At 34.5% G+C, this 19,891-nt stretch overlaps 1 protein-coding gene across 5 annotated transcripts in view; it reads left to right on the forward strand.

Moving 5' to 3' along the window:
- Window positions 1-15,934, forward strand: part of CDC123 (cell division cycle 123) — a 127,751-nt gene extending 111,817 nt beyond the window's left edge. For 4 of the 5 annotated variants that reach the window (XM_031938584.1, XM_031938585.1, XM_023504716.2 and 1 more), the window contains 3 exons: window positions 9,505-9,633; window positions 14,389-14,531; window positions 15,489-15,934. In XM_031938584.1, the coding sequence (XP_031794444.1) occupies window positions 9,505-9,633; window positions 14,389-14,531; window positions 15,489-15,585 (369 nt within the window). In that variant the 3' untranslated portion in view covers window positions 15,586-15,934. The remainder of the gene's footprint in view (window positions 1-9,504; window positions 9,634-14,388; window positions 14,532-15,488) is intronic. The other variant, XM_003771426.3, reaches the window with a different exon arrangement.
- The last annotated feature ends 3,957 nt before the right edge of the window (window positions 15,935-19,891 follow it).

Here is a 19,891-nt window from a genome sequence, read left to right on the forward strand (position 1 = left end):
ATCAATAAAAACCAAAGGAAGAGTAGGGAGTTGTTATGGACTAGGGAAGGGGTCAGGAGACAAGAAAGAGTGAGGTGAGTAGTTTTTATGCAAAAGACACTATAGATCATTTGGAGAATTAGTTCTTTTGAACATACTACATTTAATATTCTACCAGTAGGTTCCTATTTTTATACCCTAGAGAGATGATGAGGCCCTGCTAACCTTGCTTTTTAGTCTTCTCAAATTGACTTCAGCCAAAGAACCTCTTTGTTGTTGTCTGTGGCACCAACTGTCTCTAAGCATCTGTTTTGAGAGGAGTTGTATTTCATATCTGTTGTGTGTTAATGCAATGTTCAATATGCAAAGCTTTTAAATGGAAAATTAATCCACTTTTTTTTAAATTTCTGTCTTGGTTTCAATTTTAAGTCATAAGATCTTTTTATAATCATTTAGGTAAAAGTTTATGCAATGTTGTCATATTCTGATGAGCATCTATACAATCAATCTGTAATCACTTATTAAATGTTTACTATGTTTAGGTCACTGTGCTAGGTAACAAGGAAATCTGCAGGTACTTACAAGGAAGCTTACATTTTATTTATATGCCATATATACATATGGGTAGATACAAAGTAAATACAAGATATTTCCAAAGGTGGGGAGGGAATACCTTGGGGAAATCAGAAAAAAAATGTCATCTCAAATACAGCACGGAGATGAGAGATGTGTTATGTGCAAGGAGAAGTTAGGAGGTCTGTAGAGCTAAGTTATATAGTACATAGAAAGGAATATTGCAAAAGCAAGAAAGGGAAAAAAGGAAGGAACCAAGATTGAGAGATCTTGAAGTGTCATATAGAGAGCTTTTTTTTGATCCTGGAGGTAATGGGAGCCATTGCAATTTATTAAGTGGATTTTCATTATCAGGATTGCCCTTTAGGAATGCCATTTTTAAAAATATATATTTTAGAAAAATCACTTTGGCAATTGAATAAAGGATAGATTGAAGTCAGTATCACTGATGAGTGAATTAGGGATGTGTGAAAGGATTGCTCAGCAGCAGTGAATACCCAATTGAGGTTACATAAGAAAAATTTGTAGTGGGTCCATTTAGCAGTATTTCATAATTTTCTTCACCTTTGTTCAGCAGTATATGCATAGGAAGAAAGGCAGTGTATGAAAGGAGTGATCCAAGGCTTAGGCTTAGCAGGGCAAGATTGGCTAATTGATAAGGGAACAAGGGATTCCAGAGGACAATATATATTTTAAGTGGTTTGTTAAGATGAGGAATGGAAAAGGGTTAAGAGATAATGACCTTAAGAGAGAACTAAAAGATTATGAATTAGAGGTCATAGGTCAGATAAAGAACAGGTTTTGGAGTTGGAAGGCAGAGAGAAAAGAGTAGAATGACAATAAATTGTGATCAAATAAGGGAATTTTAGAGCTTGTGAACATGGAAGGTAGTATATTTTTGGGTGATGATCAAGAGGATGACAGTATTTGTGTATGGATGGGATAGGGTGTAGGAGTAGGTCATATGAAATGAGTAAGTAAGAGAATTCTGAAGTTGTGGTATTGAAATCTAATTTGAAAGCAAGAATTAGGGAGAAGATGCAGATTGTGGGCCAGGTACTGAACTCACTGGGAAAAGAAGGGGGACTATCTTGGAGTATTAACCTCCAACTGCCAGCATTTTGATTAGATGGTAGTTATGGATTGAATTAATATAAAATAAGGAAAGTTTATAGAGAAAGTTTACAGAGAAAACCTAGAAATGACCATAAGGAGTAAGGGGTTTTCCAATTTCCTTATTTCAGCCTGTGAGTTGAAGGGGAATGAATAGTAAAAGTGTAGCTAGTATTGGAAAGGATGGGCAGAAAGGCTGTCATTCATTTTAGGGGGTCTAATTTGTAATGAGTGGGAAGTGCAAAGATTTAAGATGAAAGCACCCCCAATAGGCATCAGATCCTATAGAACAGACATTCCAGAGAGCACAGGGAAAGTGTGGGTGGCTTTATTGTGGGATAATGAAGGTTTGAGGGAGGTAAGAATAAAGTATCTGGCTATGGGATTGGGATAATAGAGTTTGAAAGGTGAACAATCACTAGTTCAGAATTACTGGAATGAGAATGATTTGGAACAGTTTCTTGGAGAATAGGATAATTAATCAGATAAGAGAGAAGTAGAAGTATAACTTTGATACAGTGAAATTAAGAAACACAAATTAATAATGGACCTAATCAGGATGGTTTCATGATTTTCTTCAACTCTGTTTAGCAGCATTTGAATGGAAGGAAGATGATTGGACCAACCCAGAATTGGGTTTGCCAGCTGAATGTATATATGTGGAGTGCAGGAGGATAAGGACTTCTGAATGATCTCAAGGTTGTGAACCTGGGTGGCTAGAGGGATGTCGGTACCCTAAGTAGTATTAGGGAAGTTTGGGAGAGGGATAGATTTTTGAATTTTATTTTGAATGTGTTAAGTTTGAGATATCTACTATTCGAATATGCGATTCTGGTGTTGAGAAACTATTGTTAGGAGAAAATCTAGAGCAGGATATATAGATCCAAGAGTCATTTGCATAGAGATAGTTAAATTCGTGGCAACTGATGAAGTCACCAAGCAAGAAACCTCCTTGAGTTTCATCTACATGTTGGAGGCATCATATGGATGATCATCTAGTAATAGACAATTAGAAGAATTAATTAGACAAGGAGAATGATAGATTTTATTGATAAGGCATTTACTATGTGTTACTATGCTAAGAGCAGAGTATCCAAATCTAAATAAGCAAGATAATCCTTACTTTCAAGAAACTTATATTCTTTATAAAGGGGGTAGATAACACCTAAAGGGGAGCTAAGATGTAGAAGTACTAAGTGTCAAAAAAACCAGAATAGAGGGAGTATATAATAGAAAGGATGATTAACAGTGTCAGAGATTATAGAAGGCTGGAAGGAAGAGGATTATATAGATAGGCCTTTAGAATTGCTAATTAAGAAAATTATCTGAAACTTTGGAGAAAGCAGTTTCAAATGAGTGCAATTAGAAACCAGACTGCAAAGGATTGAGAAATAAATGTGAGAAGAGAAAGTAGTGGTGGTGAGTATAAACAGCTTTTTTTCTAGGAATTTGGCTTAGAAATTGAAGAAAGTTAAAGCTTAGAGGGATAATAAGGTCTAATGAGGTTTTTGTGTGGGGTTTTGTTGTTTTTTAAGGATGCAGGATTCTCTACATTTGTGGACAGTGAAAAAGGAACCAATTGAAAGGGACAGATTAAGGGAAGCTTAAGAATAAAGAAGGGTGATGAGTGTGAAGGGTTAGAAGAGGAGAAAGCCTAAGACAGAGCCTTAGGGTTAGGGTTAGGGTTAGAAAGAAAAGAAAGAAAGAGAGGTCAAATAGCCATGAGAAGTAAGAGAACAATATCACAGAAGCTAAGTGAGCAGAGATATTTAGAATGAGAGAGGTCTTCAATTCAACAAGAATCTGTAAGCACCAACTATGTCCAAAGCATAGAATCAAAAGACAGGATCAGAAGCTTCAGAAAGACCAGATAAAATGAAGAATGAAAAAAGCAATTAAGCTGAACAGTTGAAATCGTTTGTAGCTTCATAGAAGAGTCAATTGAATTTCAGATGGAAAGCCAAAATATAAAGGGTTGAGAAGCAAAGAAGTTAAGACAAATTGGAAATTTTCCTGGGAGTCTGGTTAAAAAATGTGGATAGGGATAATAGTTTAAAATGAGATGGAATGATAAAAGATTTAGACTGGATTAAGAAATTTGAATCTTTTTGATCATAGCAGTATGGAAGACTCATATGCTATAAGAAGAATGCATCTTATTCCTGTTTGTATCTGAAAATATTTAATTTGCATACATTTTGTATTCACACACATATGTATATTGTATAAACACATGTGCTCATGCACATGCACGAACACACACACACACACACACACACACACACACACACACACATTGTTCCCAATAAAATATAAGGTCCTTGAGGCAGGAATTTAAGTTATTTTCTTTATCTCCTGTGTTGCTTGGTAGCTTGTACATAGTAGATGATAATAAATAAATTCTTGTTCATTGAATGAGCCAAGTACCTCCCTAAACAGTGTATTCCATTTTGAGTCATCTCTTAACTATTAGGAAGCTTTTTATTATAATGAGCTGAAATCTGCCTCTGTTACTTTAACCCATCATTCCTAGTTCTCTGCTCAGGTGCCAAGCAGAAAAGTCTACTCCATCTTCCAAATGAAATTCTTTCAATTATTTGAAGATATCTATTATGTTATTTACTCCTAAGTCTTTCTCTTCTCTAAATATCCCTATTTCTTCGGATGATTACTACATGTGTGACCTTGAGTGAGTCTTTTAAAATCTGTCTAAGCCTCAGTTTCCCCATCTGTAAAATGAGGGGTTGGACCAGTTGATGAGATCCCTTCTAGCTCTATCTTAATGATCTATAGTAGGTAGTAAGTATGGCCCATTGAGCTGAATGTCATAAGATGAAGAAATAAATGTAAAGTCTTAGATTGTCTTTGTTTTTCTTATAATTTTTTTATACTAGTACTTTTACTTTTCTTCTGGTTCTTATTTTTCTACTTTTAAAGACTGGGTGATATCTAAGGCTCTATCTTTGGCTCTCTTTTTTTCTCTTTATCATCCTTGAAGATCTCACTCACTTGCATGGCTTTATTTGTCATATCTATGAAAATCTGTACCTCCAGTTCCAGTCTCATCCCTGAGCTTCATACCAGCATTACTGATTCTTTGATGAATATTTCTACTTTTTGATCCATTGACTGTTCAAATACAACATGCTCAGAACAGAGATTATCATTCTCCCCCAAAGTTCCTATTTTTTACTTTACCATTACTATTTTTTTAATCTTTATTTTATTTTGTGAGGCAATTGGGATTAAATGACTTGCTCAGAGTCACACAGTTAGTAAGTGTAACGTATCTGAGGCTGAATTTGAACTCTGAACTGAATTTAAGACTTCAGGACCAGTGCTCTATACACTGCATCATCTAGCTGCCCCTTTCCCATTAGTCATCCATTTGCAAAACCTTGATATTCTCTTTAACTTTGCACTTTCACATCTGTTCAGCTGGCAATTATGGTCAGTTCTCCACAGCATCTTTCATATATGTTTTTTTGCCTTCTTTAACAGTGTTAACTGTTGGGAGGGATTACAAAGAGAAGAGTCAAAATGTTCCTGTCCTCCAAGAAACTAACATGCCAATGAATGGTTATGATAGACATATTTAAATTAATATAGTAGATCAAATTGGTGGTATCTGGGTGGTACTAGATAGAGTGCTGGGCCAGGGAGTCAGGAAAAGTTCTTAAGTTCTGTTCAAGTCTGGTTTCAGATACATAGTAGTTGTGTGATCTTGGGCAAGTCACTTTATCCTGTTTTTTCTTTTTTTCTTTTTTTTTTTTTTGATTAGTAGGGAGTGATATGGTTGTACCTCCTTTCTAACAAATTTCTTCCTCTCTGCAATTCCTGCTTCACATTATTTGTTTTAACACCTTAATTTTATAGATGTATGTCACATTGCTCCATACCACATAAATACAATACATACAACCAGATTGGCCCAGCTTTGGTCTTCTTTGCTCATGTTCTTCCACCTCTGTGCCTTTGTTTTTATTGTATCCTATAGTAAAATTGCTTCCTTCTTCCTAGTCTCCTACCCAGCTTTCAAGACCCAACTCAAATGCCACGTCCATAAAGCTTTTTCAAACTACCACTTCTTTTCCATTCTCCCATTCAGAAACAATTTTTTCCTTATGTTTTGTTCACAGTTGTTCTGTTTTATTACTTGTGTCCATGTAATATCTTCCCAACCAAATTTTAAGTTTCATGAAAGAGTAATTCATAGTTTATCTATTCCAATTCTAAACATGAGAATTTCTGTATAATAGATATTTAATAAGTGATTGTTTTTTAACTTAATAAGATTAATCTCTTAAAACTGTTCTTAGGGCCAGCTAGGTGGTACCATGGGTAGAGCACCAGCCCTGACATCAGGAGGACCTAAATTCAAATCTGGTCTCAGACACTTAACACTTCCTAGCTGTGTAACCCTGGGCAAATCATTTAACCCCAATTGTCTCAGCAAAAAAAAAAAAGAAAAAGAAAAAAAAATTGTTCTTAAACAGTATGAAACACTGTATAAAATACAAAATTATGCTTTCGATATTATAGGTTATTGTAGAGGTTCTGTGAAAGAAAAGATTGATCAGAGCTAAGTAGTTAGAGAAAGCGTCTCTTTTTTTCAAGTGGGAGTTGAGCTGATACTTAAAGGTTTTATAGATTTGGAACAGTTGGAGGGAAAAGAGGGGATTTTCAAAGATGTAAATAAGATAAATAAAAGCCCAAAGATTATAATGAATCTGGTGTGTTGATGAAGCAGTGAGAATTTTAACCTGTTTATAATAGAAGTAATTTTGAGGGAATAGTGGGGGAAAAAAAATGCCTTCTCTTCTCTGTTTATTCTAATCTCCTTTAAGCTCTAGCCTAAATCCCTTTTACTACACGATGCTACTTCTGATTACTTAGCACTGACCACCTTCCTTTTTACAGAACTCTTATAGCAATTTTGATATATATATAAAATTTTTTCACTTTATAGACATTGGTCTATGCCTTGTACTTTATATAGTAGTGAGAATAAATCCCCCTAGATAGGATATTTTCTAATAGAGAGCCTTCAAAACAACTTTAGGATTTTAGACTTGATAGTAGGAATTAGGAGACATTCAGTTTTTGAGTGATATTGAGTAGGGGGTTGATGGAATTAAAACATTATTTAAGGAAGATTAATCCTTCTGCAAGGGTAGATTGCCCGAAGACAATTCCCAGTGTGTTTTATACCCAGAGAGTGCATGTGAAAATATTTTAAATCTCTATTCAAAGAAAATTGCGGAAAGAGTTAACCTTTACGTTTTTATGCTTGATTAAAAATGGTTCAGTGTGGGTTTTTTTTTTTAATCTAGATTATGACCTTTGAATCAAGAAACAAATCTGCCAGTCATCAATGCTAGCTTTGTTGTTTAGATTGGCTTATCTTCTGGCATTTTTTGCAATGTGACATTTTTTTTTTTTTTATAGATCTCAGTAATGTTACAGAGGTAATTAAATAGGATGGTTGTTATTAGGTAGGTAACAGGCAAGAGGGTTGATTATGCCAGTCCATTTGTTTTCTACTTTTTTACATGGATTGCTACTTGTTTTCTTACATTCGATACCCGAAGTATAAGGAAGACATTTTACTAATAACTTAGATAACCATGACATTGTTCTATAACACTAAATACTGATAAACTTCAAAAAAAAAAAAAAAAAAAGATCTGATTCTTCCTATCTGAGTATATATAGAAATTGTGTGTTAGAGGCATAGATTTACTAGAGATTGCCTTTTGTAGGAGTGAAGCAGTAATAAAAATTTGGTCCAAGTGATATAGTGGACAGCCACCCATGAGAATGTCTGTTTTATTGTTTCTTAGGAGATTTTCCTTAATATGTTCCTGTCATATTTGGTAACTAACTCTACCATTTAAAACTTTCAAAGATGATCAGAAATGAGGAAAATATAATGAGAGTGGCCAATGTTTATTGATAAACACAATATGAACCACACATTAAAAAGTTGAACTAAATTACCTAAATTAATAAGAAATACCAATAAATCCAAGATACAAAAGAAAAAAAAAAACTTTTACTATATGATGTATGTTTATGTAATCTAATCTATTACCTTTAGTTCCTTGATTGGCTTAGGTTTATCCACAATTTTCTGTTATTCAGTTCTCTGTGAAAGAACAGTGGAGAGACCTTTGGAGCTACAAATGGATTACAGGTTATTAATGACAATGAATTAAGCTTTGAAAGCACCCCAAAATATATATGACCAATAAAAGAGGTGAGCTGAGCTGATCACATTGCAAGAATAAGGAGTAGATAGACTTTAACACATTGTACAACAAGGTTGCCAGTTTGTCGGGCGAACTTCCTGGAGGATTTCAATTCCAAGGAGAATTGAAGATGTAAATACGTTTTGATTCGCACACATAGAATAAATACTCGCCACAATCAGATTATACATCCTTCAGAGTACTGAAGTATATGCAGCTATGTTCCGTTAAGACTGTACCCAGAACTTGTATTCAATAATCTATATATTTACTTTTCCTCATCGACACATGTTTTACCTCAAATTAAACTTTTCTTAAAGCCTATTTCAGAAGTATTTCTTCTTTGAGTCCAGGTATCTGCTAATAAAAAGCTTATCTTTTTCAAAATCAGAGAACTCTGCCATTTCCTTCTGTTGGATTTTATTTCCCTCATTTAGACAATAGCAAATCTTATCATACAAAACCAACCTAAAAAACATGCCTTTTCCCTTTACTCATATAGATCTCATATCTTCAGATATTAATATTCATCATTATATATGTGCCCAACACCCTGAAGCCAGCCTTTTGGTAATGAGTATCCCCAGATTTATCCATCCTGCTCCTTGGATTACAGACACAAAGTCCATTGCTAGGCTTATTCTTGAATCCTTTCCTGCTTAGTAGATTCTGCCAGGTCAAACTTTTAGAACATAGGGCTACCAATACACCATGGTAAAAAATCATTTTTCTTTTTTTGGGAGTATAATTTTCATGGAGTATATATGTTGACAAGCAAAATTGTTACACTTCCATGTATGAAAAATACCCCCACTTTTTGTAACAAATTCTTGGTGTTCTAGAAGATGGAGAGCTTTTTTCACAATAAACAATCACTCTCCTTTCTGCCAGATTTCCCTAAGACATTCTTGATACTGCTTCTTATCATGGGATGTTTTGGTTGGGCTTCTTTATGAGATAGTCTTTTTTTTTTTTTTTTTTTTCCCTTTAGGGTTTGGAACCTAAAACTTATAATTAATTGCAAGAGGCAGGAAGAAAAAATGTAGATGGTTTTTCAAGGTCCTTTCTTTTTTCATACTATCAAAAATGACATTTTTCTTTGAACTCTATAGTCATGGGATCAAAGGTACCTTAGGGGCCATCTAATCCTAGCTCCCTTATTTTGTAGATGAGGTGAGCCTATCACCACAGCTCAGTGAAGTGAAGTAACTTCGTAAAGCTGCAAGGTTAGCATTACATGTAGGATTTGAACCTAGGACTTCTGACTAGAGTCGGGACTCTTTCTTCTATTCCATTTATTCATTTTTATTTAGTCAAATGGACTGTCATCAGAGTGTAACTTTTTTTTTAGCCAAAATAAAAAAGTCATTTGAAAAGTATTAAAATATCTTAAAGCCATCTTTTGCTTTAAATTCATCTGTAATTGTTAATGTGTTTGGTAAGTTTCTTCTGGGAAGAAAAGTATATGAAAAAAGGACATTCTGATTCACTGACTTCTGCAAATTAAGGCAGATTATAGACTTTAGTAAATGCTGTATAGCTTTGTTCTTTATTAACTTTTAGTATCTCAATATTTTCTCTGATGTAGGGCAAAGTGTGGCTAATTGATTTTAATCCATTTGGTGAAGTAACAGACTCACTACTGTTCACATGGGAGGAATTAATATCTGGAAAAAACTTAAAAGGTGAAGAAAATGAAGGAGAGACTCTGGAACAGGTAAGAAGTTTTACAAAAACAATAATCTAGGAGATACCTTTTTAAGTGATGAAGTGCTTGCCTAAATTATCCTTGGTTATTTTTATGTGATGTTCTCTACATCTTGTGTAGCCAAATAAACTTAATTATCCATAACCTTGGAAAAGCTTTAGTCTAAAGTAAATTTTATAAGTACTTTTTCAGTAGACACAAATAAGAAAAGATCCATGTCAGGTGAGTAATGAGAAATTTTTCCTTCATTATTTATATGGAATAATTGTTGATTTGAATACATGTATTTATTTACTTTAGACATTGTTTTTCATCAATTTCCTGTTATTAAGGATTTTTCCTGAAATAATTACTTGAAATGTATGATTTCACATCATAAATGTTTCCTGTTTCTCTCTTGTTCTTGAAATATTTGTAGATTTCTTCCCATACACATCTTTTATCTCAGCCAAGCTCTTCTAATCTTTTTTTTTATCAATTGCTTATAAAATGTTTTAGAACCTACCACAGAACCTGAGCTCAAATCAGTAAAAACATATGTCTTAATTTCTCTTTTCATAGTTGTTCAGAACAGAAAGGTATTCCATTTTTTCTTGTCTTTCCCTTCAGTTTTGAGAAATTACATGAAGAAGAATATGATAAGAGAATCATTTGTGAGGGCCTTCACTTAAGAGATTCAAATTTATACTCTTGTGATCTTTTAAGGTGAAAGATTGTGGTATTCTATCATTTTTCTCTTTAGCTTTTGTCTCTCAGGAACTGCATGTCCACATCACCAGTAAAGGTGTCACAGGCAGTTCAAGTTCAAACTGGATAAATCTCCTCCCTCTTCCCTCAAATCCAGCCTTTTTGTATATTTCTGTGAAGGGTACCACCATACCAACTTCAACAGCTTCTGACTCAGCATGGCTCTTCATTAACTTTACATATCCAATCAACTGCCTTGTTTTTCATCCACAACATTTCTTGAGAATCAGTTCCTTTCTTTCCATTTGTGCAACCATCTCACTAGGTTAAGCCCTTGTCATATCTCTACTGGACTATTGTAATAGATTCTCTGTCTCAAGGAGGGAAGGAAATAAGCATTTATTAAGCATCTCCTATGTGCCCATTCACTATGCTAAGTGATTTATAGATATATTGTTTTATCTTCACAACAACCCTGTGAGATAGGTACTATTTTGATCTCCTTTGTACATTTGAGGGAAAGAGGTTCACAGATCTAGTAGGTGTCAGAGGCCAGCTTTGAGCTCAGGTTTTCCTGCTTCCAGGCCTGGCCCTCTATCCACTGGGCCAACCAGCTTACTTTGTTCTTCAGAAGCATGGACTTGAGGGAAGTCAGAGGATTTAGTAGGTGAAGATGAGGAAGGAGAGCATTCTAGTTATTTGGGATAGCCAGAGAAATGCCTGGACTTGAGAGAGAAAGTTTCTTGTCAGATGGTCAGAGTCACTGCATAGAAAAGTACAAAGTGAGGAGTAAGAGGTTAGAAAACGGGAGTGTCAGAGCTCTAGGTTAAGGAGGGCTTTCAACACCACAAACAGGATTTTGTATTTGATCTTGTAGGTGATTGGGAGCCATTGAGGTTTACTGTGTCAGGGATGACATGGTCAGATAGCTGTTTTAGGAAAATTGAATTGGAATGGGGATACGCTTCAGGTACAAGGTGATATGGGTTTGCACTAGAGGGATGGCAGCTTCAGAGGGGAGAAGGGCGTATATTAGGGAGATGTTGCAAAGGTGAAATGGGCAGGTTTTCATAACCAGTGGGATATTCATAATTTCAGTGCTATGTGTTCTAAAAAAAGTTTCAAAATCTAAAGACCTAGCAGAGGAGATCAAAATCGTGTAGAACTAGAATGAAATGCATTTCATTCCTGTTGTTCAGTCTGCTATCACCTCTGAGAGTTTTACTAAGTATGCTTAAGTTAGCCACAGCTATTTTGTATAGCTTTCCAGTAGTCTAGAAGAAATTGTATATCAAATGAGCATAGCAGTATAGCAGCCTGCTGTAGGAGTGTATCTATATGAACCCTTTTTTTTTTAAAAATGAGAAAAATTAGGTAATAATCATACCATTTATTTTTAGAATGCTTTAAAATGCTTTTTTAAGGCCTTTACATATTTACATCTCTCCACCCATTTTCTCACTAGTTTGTGTCATATTTTCATCTTCCAGCTTCCCTTTTCTAAAGGCATCAGACAGTCATGTATTTAGTTAGCATCTTCTCTGTGCTAGTACTATGCAAAGCTCTAGAGATGCAGACTAAAGTAAAGCTATCCCTCCTTTCAAAGAGCCCACGTTCCAAAAAGGAAACAGTCTGCACCACAGGTACATTAACAACATCTACATAAACAATCAACATTTGCTAAGACAGGACACTATATAACGATTGCTATACTAGATGCCAAGGATACAAAAACCAAAGCAAACCAACCCCTGGCCTCTAGGAGCTTCTTGGGTAGTCAGGGGAAACATGACTGTATATAGGTTTGAAGTATGCAAGATAGATTGAAGGGGATTTTTTTTTAGATGGTACAAGCAGCTGGGGTACAAGGGGGTAGATGGAGATCAAGAAGGGGTCTGATAGAGACAGTGGCACTTGAGCTAACTCTTTGATGAAAAACGATCAAGGGAATGTATCTGACCACGGAGGACTGTCAGTGCAAAAGGCTCAGATGTGAAGAGACAATACTAGACTGTAAAGTAGTTTGGGGCCCAGTTATGAAGGGCTTTAAACAACACTCTGGGGATTTGGATCCTAGGGGTTATGGGGTAATACTAGAGTTTATTGAATGGGAGAAACACATGCTTTAGGAAAAGCCTATTAGGAAAGCTATTAGGAAAAACCTAATATAAATATTAGGTTAAATAAGAAGTTTTTGCTGATATTTTTAAAAGTTCTTACTTATATGTATTTTTCCATGTTATCTACAAGTTCAGATAAACTTCAAGCTTAAAGCTCAAGGCCAAAAGCCTTATCCAAAGGTCAGTAAGAAGGCCAGAAGTTCTTTCAGCACTTATTCTAATATCAAAATAATTTTACAGTGAAGAAAGGAAATGTAGTTGTTCTGTAAATTATAGTTGGTATCAAATGATACATCTTTATTAGTAAGATTTATGAAGCTGCAGTTCTTTTGTAACAATAAATATAACAAATGAAAATATGGCAAATTCTTTGTAATTTTGAACTTTAAAAACAACTATGATCTCCACTATTTAAATTCCATACTTACATGTACAAAAGTTCTATTTTTATTACCCAATTTTATTTTATTTTCAGTTCTAAATTCTCTCCATTCCCTAAACTCTTTCCCCACCCAAAGAGAAGGCAAGAAATACAAACCCCAATTCAAAGATACAAATGTGCTTTCCCAAGAAAACTGGCTCTGCCCCATTTCTACATGATATTTACCAACTTCTCTGTCTCTCTTTTTTTTTTAGAGGTGTGATTTCTTATATATTTTTATGGAAGATGAATTTAATTTGATATGCCTCTGTTAATAGAATATAGAGTTGATTTGATGTGTTTGGTTCCTTTGATAAAACATTCCCCATATGGGTCATTTTGCTATACTCGTTTTTTATTTTACTTCTGTCTTTCAAGAGCATATCATGATTGAATTTATAATTGGTCCTAAGAGATTTTAGAAAGGGGATGCATTTTGATTAGCCCAAATCTATCATGATTACTGGAAAAATGATAAAATTTTCACATTTCAAGGAGAATACTGAGTGGATAACAACATATTTTTATCTTGTATATACATCATTTATTTGTCTATATTGTTAACTCTCTTCTCTGTAGCCTAATCAAATCCTCTCTGTAGCCTAACAATTTGGTTTGGTTTTGCTCTGTCAGAGGATACTGATGTGTGTGTGTGTGTGTATGTATATATATATATACACATACACACACACACACACACACACATACCCACAGATAATATTTATGATGTTTATGTTATATGTATAGATGTATGATATATAAGAAGGTAGTATGGTACAATGTAAAAACATTTGACTGACTTCAGTCAATGAAGATGAGACTTCAGTTCTTTTCTGGTTTTGCCACATATTTGCCATGTAATCTTAAGCAAGTTATTCATTCCTTCTAGGCTGCAGTGTCTTCATTCCAGGTGGAGAGGTGACATAATAGATAGAGTGATAGGCTCAGGGTTAGGAAGACCTGAATTCAAATCCTAACTCAGATACTTAATATCTGTGACTTTGGGCAAATCACATAACTTTTCTCAGCTTCACTTTCTTCAGCTGTAAAAATGGAGGTGAAAATTATACACATCTCTCAGGCTTGGTATAAGGGATCAAATGAAATAATACATGTAAAATGATTTGTAAGACTCACAAAGGTATTAATCAAGTAAGGGGATTATAGTGGGTAATTGCTAATCTTTTTTTAGCCATAGTATCCTGTGATGCTATATAAAAAGAGAAAATGGACACCTTGGAATCCTTTCATTTCAGAGTTTGACTTTCTCTTGCTCTCAATATGACATACCTAAGATGGAAGACAATAAGAGGCTAAATTTAAGATGATTACAAGATTACTAGTTTAGGAGGCTGGAATAAAGGTGGTATCATTGAAAGAAATTGGGATGGAAACATTGATTTTTTTTTTTTTTTTTTTTGAGGGAAGAGAAGGCTTAGACTGTTTTTTTGTGAAATGAATAAACTGAACAATACAAATAGAGCTTTATCTTGGCACTTTAATTTGCAATATTTGTATAATCTATTCTTTTTAAAGGATTCTCCAGCCTTTCGTTGCACAAACAGTGAAGTTACAGTACAACCGAGTCCCTATCTGAGTTACCGGCTACCTAAAGATTTTGTAGACCTCTCCACTGGTGAAGATGCTCATAAACTAATAGATTTTCTAAAACTGGTAAAGTAAATAAGTTTTGAGCAAATAATTTTTGTTTTCAAATATGCTTTAAAAATGGTCCTATAATGCATAACTTTTTAGATTGTTAAATTATCTAATTTAGTAAATTTTGTGATTCATATTTTAATGCTAAGCAAATAGAAACAAGCTTTCTCTTCCCATTCAGCTCAAGGGAGAATTTATCTTTTTTTTTTTTTTTTTGGTTTTTATTTAATAGCCTTTTATTTACAGGATATATGCATGGGTAACTTTACAGCATTAACAATTGCCAAACCTCTTGTTCCAATTTTTTACCTCTTACCCCCCCACACCCCCTCCCCTAGATGGCAGGATGACCAGTAGATGTTAAATATATTAAAATATAAATTAGATACACAATCAGTATACATGACCAAAACGTTATTTTGCTGTACAAAAAGAATCAGACTCTGAAATATTGTACAATTAGCTTGTGAAGGAAATCAAAAATGCAGGTGTGCATAAATATAGGGATTGGGAATTCAATGTAATGGTTTTAATCATCTCCCAGAGTTCTTTTTCTGGGCATAGCTGGTTCAGTTCATTACTGCTAAGGGAGAATTTATCTAATGAATGATAGATGTTCCTTTCCTTTGAATGCTCTGCCCCCATATTAATTTTTCACAATACTTGCATTGCATATGTGAACAAATATATAATATACAAGTAAATTCTAATGTTACGTTGTCAGTAACTCTATCTACTTACTATTGTCACTAAAAAGCATTTTTTATATCCAAGAAATGAAAAATGGAAAGAATCAAGCTTGATTTACCCACAAACCAAAGCAATAAGATAGTACCATTTTTTCCATGACAATTCCTAACTATATACAAAGCCAAAGTCTCTGGAAGTAGGTGTTCATTTGCAGAAAGAATTATTTGAATGCTATAAAATCTTCATTAAAATGTACTTTTTAATGTATTATTTGCTTCCTTCTACAGAAAAGAAATGAACAAGAAGACGACTGAGAAGAACCATAAAGTTGAAGATTTAAGTAAAGAGGAAATCATTGAGGCTACTTCCCAAGGCTGCTTATAGGCCATAACTTCTTACCAATCTAAAGAAAAAAAAAATTGCTTTTTGTATTCATGTATATTCATCTAGAAAAAAATGGAGAGACTTTGTTACCATATCAAAATAGCATAATAAATAGAGAACTTCAACATAGAAAAACTATTTTGTGCTGGTGATATAAAACATTTTATATGGTCTAATTGGTCTTTTTTGACTAAGCCTGTCAAGTCAAATTAAGCTAAGCTTCTTGCTGAAGTAGTTCTGTAGGTAGGTGGATAAACTTGTGATATTGTTATGCAATATTGAATGCAGACAAATTAGCCTTTTCTTTTTGGAAATAACCCCAGTTTGCTATATAATTTCCTCCCTCCCTCCCTCCCTTCCTTCCTCTCACCCTCCCTTCCTCCCTCCCTTCTTCCCTTCTTCCCTCCTTCTCTCCCTCCCTCTTTCCCTCCCTCCCTCTATTTCTCTCTCCCTTTGTCTCTTCCTTTCCTTCCTTCCTCTCTTCCTCCTTTCCCTCCCTCCCTTCTTTTGTATCATCTTTATGTTCATTTTTTTTTAATCTAACAAAGCTCCCATTTTATCAGATTATCATTTTTTATCTTCATTTTAATATAGCAAAATCAAATTGTGATGTAAAGTTAACTATCATTTGGGAAAGATATTCTCTGATTTTGTTTTAAGAATTATGTGATATCAGTTCTCTTACTGGATAAACCCTTATCTGAAAGTATATTTGGTATTTTGAGAACTGAGGTTTATTATTTCAGTGCTTCATTGACCTGAATGCCACAGCAAAAGCCCATCAAATGAATTCTTCCTGTGTTCTCAGAGCACATTTTATACTTAATTTGCTAAAAACACAAATAATGGAGGTGGAGAGACTAGAGAGAGTTGGAAAGAGAAAAAGAGTAAATATTGACATTCCCCTGCCTTCAACTCTCAAACTCATAAGACTCTGTGATTTGAGGCAAAGAACTTCATCCTTAATAGTCTAGACGGCTGTCTAGAACTATTTAGGTTTAGTGAACTGGTGGAGGGAGTCTCCATATCCATATTCAGAATATAATCAATGAAATTCCAGGCCCTCCTCCATCCCCTCTTTGTGCATTGCTTTAAGAGAATAGTGCACTGCCGCATTCCTAGGAGGGAAAGACCATGTGGTAGATAGAAGGCATTAATTCCTATCTGCTTATTCCAGATCTGGTTTGTCCTGTTTTGCTTTTACATTGTGAGTCATTATCACTCTCAGGTCGTTGTCTTTGCTAGTCCTTCATAACCAATAGATGCTAGTTGCTAAGTAAAAGAATATACCAGATGTTCTTTTCTGTTTGTTTAAATTGCCCACAAAGTTTTGTTAATTCTAAGAATGAGAAATTTGGTGTGCACAAGATCACTATATTGTTATGCAATATTGAATGCAGACAAATTAGCCTTTTCTTTTTGGAAATAACCCCAGTTTGCTTGCTTTTTTTTTTTTTTAAATCAGAGGGTAACTACTGCTTTTAACTTTAAATACTTCATTTTCGCTGTGACAGTTCAAACAAATGCTGAGGAGATATAAATGAAAACTTTTTTTCATTTATGAATACGTTATGAATAAGAGTTAGTGTAGAATTCTTGTTCGTCTGAAAAAAATTGTACTATTCTTATTTCTTTTACAAGTAAAAAAGTTTTTGTTTATTTGGTACCCTTGCAAAGTGCTGAAAATCTCCCCCTAATAAGGTTGAATTACATGGAATCAAAAGATCATGTTAAGACCAGACAGATGCTTTCTAGATCCATAAGATAATGTATCCCTTAAAGTCAAAGCTCCCAAATCAATTGGAGGTGGGAATTTCCTGTGGAAACCAGGTAGTTTTCCCGGAGCTGGGAGGGATTTTTCTAATCCAGGTCTATTCCTGTCCCCAAAGATCAGGGGGACACAGTTCTATTACATCATTACTAAGTTTTAAAGCCTCATCACATGGGTACTTCTTCCAAAGATACAGATAGAAACCTCTTCAAAAATCTTAGGAGTTGTAATAAAAAACCTTACCATTTTAACCATCCAGAGATGAGCCTTTCTTTACTTGGCTCGAGCTGGTACTTGGATGACTGACAGAATCCATCACAGGGGCTTTCCTCAAACTACTAGGGAGGGTCTTGCCAGAACTTTGCATTGCTGTTATAGTTCCAAAAATCTAGGGTCATCTGACTTTGGAGGAAGCAGCAAAGGAAGACTTTATTAAAGAAAAGAAATACAGTCAACCTGAACAAATTGTCATAGCTACTACACCTAGCATTTCATAATATTTCTTTAACATAATTTTAATTTCAAACAGTTCTCTCTATGTAATTTCCAAACAACATAGTATAAATTCATTGAATGTTAGTTCTGGAAGGCATTTTAAGTCATTTGCGTTGGTCCCCTAATTTTACAGAGAGAAAAAATTGAGAACCAGAATGGGAGTCCAAGGTCACAAAGTCAGATGGAGGCAGAGGTTGGACTAGAATATGGAACCTCTGACTGAAGGGCTTTTTTTTTGCACTATCAGGATGCTATTTTCAAGGATTGTCTTTTAAAGGGAAAATTGATCTAAGCATAAAACTATTTTGTCCTTTAAATGCCTACTAGCTCCCAAAAATGACAATTCTCTTCTTCAGTCATTTGCAAATCAGTTTCAAGCTGGATAAACTTGGAAAACAATATATTTTGACTCAGCCTTGTCCCCTCTAGGAATTGACTGCCCTATAACTGTCCCCTGTCTCTAATTATGGTCATAGAGACAAACATCATTCATACCCAAACTAAGTTTGTTTCTTTTTGTTTTTTTTTTTTAGCACCTAAATTGGAGGGGACCCATTTCCTTTGCCCTCAGGCTGTATGCCTAGAGAGTTCTGCAACTCCCAATCTTCTCCTTCCCCTCAGAGTTTTGTAGATTTTTTCTAGGATAAGGGCACTAATTCCTAAGCTGTTTAGAACAAGGGTATGCCCAGGATGAACAAATGATAACAGTTCACAGCCCTGAGGGACTAAGTATTCTTGCTAGCCAAACTGAGCTAGCTAAACAGCTCCTAATGGGAAGATTTCTAAAGCTACTGCAGGGAGGTATGTCAAGGGGAAAGATTTTGCCCTTTGAGAAGAAGCATTTTACAGATCTCTTAGCTCAGAAGAAGTTAAGAATGCTGAGCCCTAGTCCTTCTTTGCTAGGACAGAACATTTGACAAAATGTTTCTCTCTTCATCCTAGCTTTTCAGTCATAAATTGGGAATGATAATTCAGAGAAGTTAGATTTGAATATAGGATGTGTCACCTTGGACAAGTCAGTTAACCTCTTTGGGCTGCAATTCATCTGTGAAATCAAAGGATTCTACATTACCTTTCATCTCTTCTGATTTTCATACGAGAGTCTGAGCAGCTAAAACCCTTGGAGGCTTAGAATTTTAGATTATACTTTTTGTCATTTTAAATAGCATTATACCCCCCCCCCCCTTTTTTTTTTTTGCAATGTTCTGGGCCTGTGTTTAAATATATTATGATAACATTTCAATACCTCTTCTTGCCCCAATAATCTTGTAAGACTGAGGAGATGTTGCAGCTGCATCCTTATCAGACATGTTGGAATAAAAGTGTTTATCCATGCGGGTGATAGTATGTAAAATAGTCTTCTATTTTGATTTTATTTTTGATTAAAAAAATGTTGATTCTTAGAGACATGTTTCTATGGCTAACTTGGCTCTTGGTGACTTGTTTACCTAATGTAAAACCTCATGTGAGTCTAGTATAAGGTGTTTTTTTTTTTTTTTTTTAATGATAAAACCTTATGGTATGCTTTTAGAAAAGAACAAATGTTATTTGTATATACATTTCAAGTAGGATCTAAATTTATTATTATTAATAAATACAAACTTTCAAAAAATTTTAAAGGGACACTTTTTTTCAAAGAAATATGGGAAAGATAGGCCCCTTCTTTTTATTTTATTCTTTGATATGCCTATTCTTATATTCTCATCTATTCTTGATACCTGGAGACAGCATGGTATAATGTAAAGAAGAGTGAACTGGACAAAATCATAGGTCTTCCCATCTGTAAAATGACTGAGGACCAGATGACATTGAAGAACATTTCTCGTTCTGAATTCTAGTATCTGAAATTTAGCCTTGACTTTAATAATATGGGCACGTATTCCTACACATATATTTAGCTTTTGACCTTTTAGTTGCCCTTGATCATAATTTCATTTAGAAGTGGAAATAATAGTTTATATTTTAAGAAATACAATTATTGATTCACATTTTCTTTAAAGGACTTGTATCTCTGAAGCATTATAGAGACAAGATTTTCTA

The sequence above is a fragment of the Sarcophilus harrisii genome, chromosome 5 (genome assembly GCF_902635505.1).
Source record: "Sarcophilus harrisii chromosome 5, mSarHar1.11, whole genome shotgun sequence".
NCBI classification, from domain to species: Eukaryota; Metazoa; Chordata; class Mammalia; order Dasyuromorphia; family Dasyuridae; genus Sarcophilus; species Sarcophilus harrisii.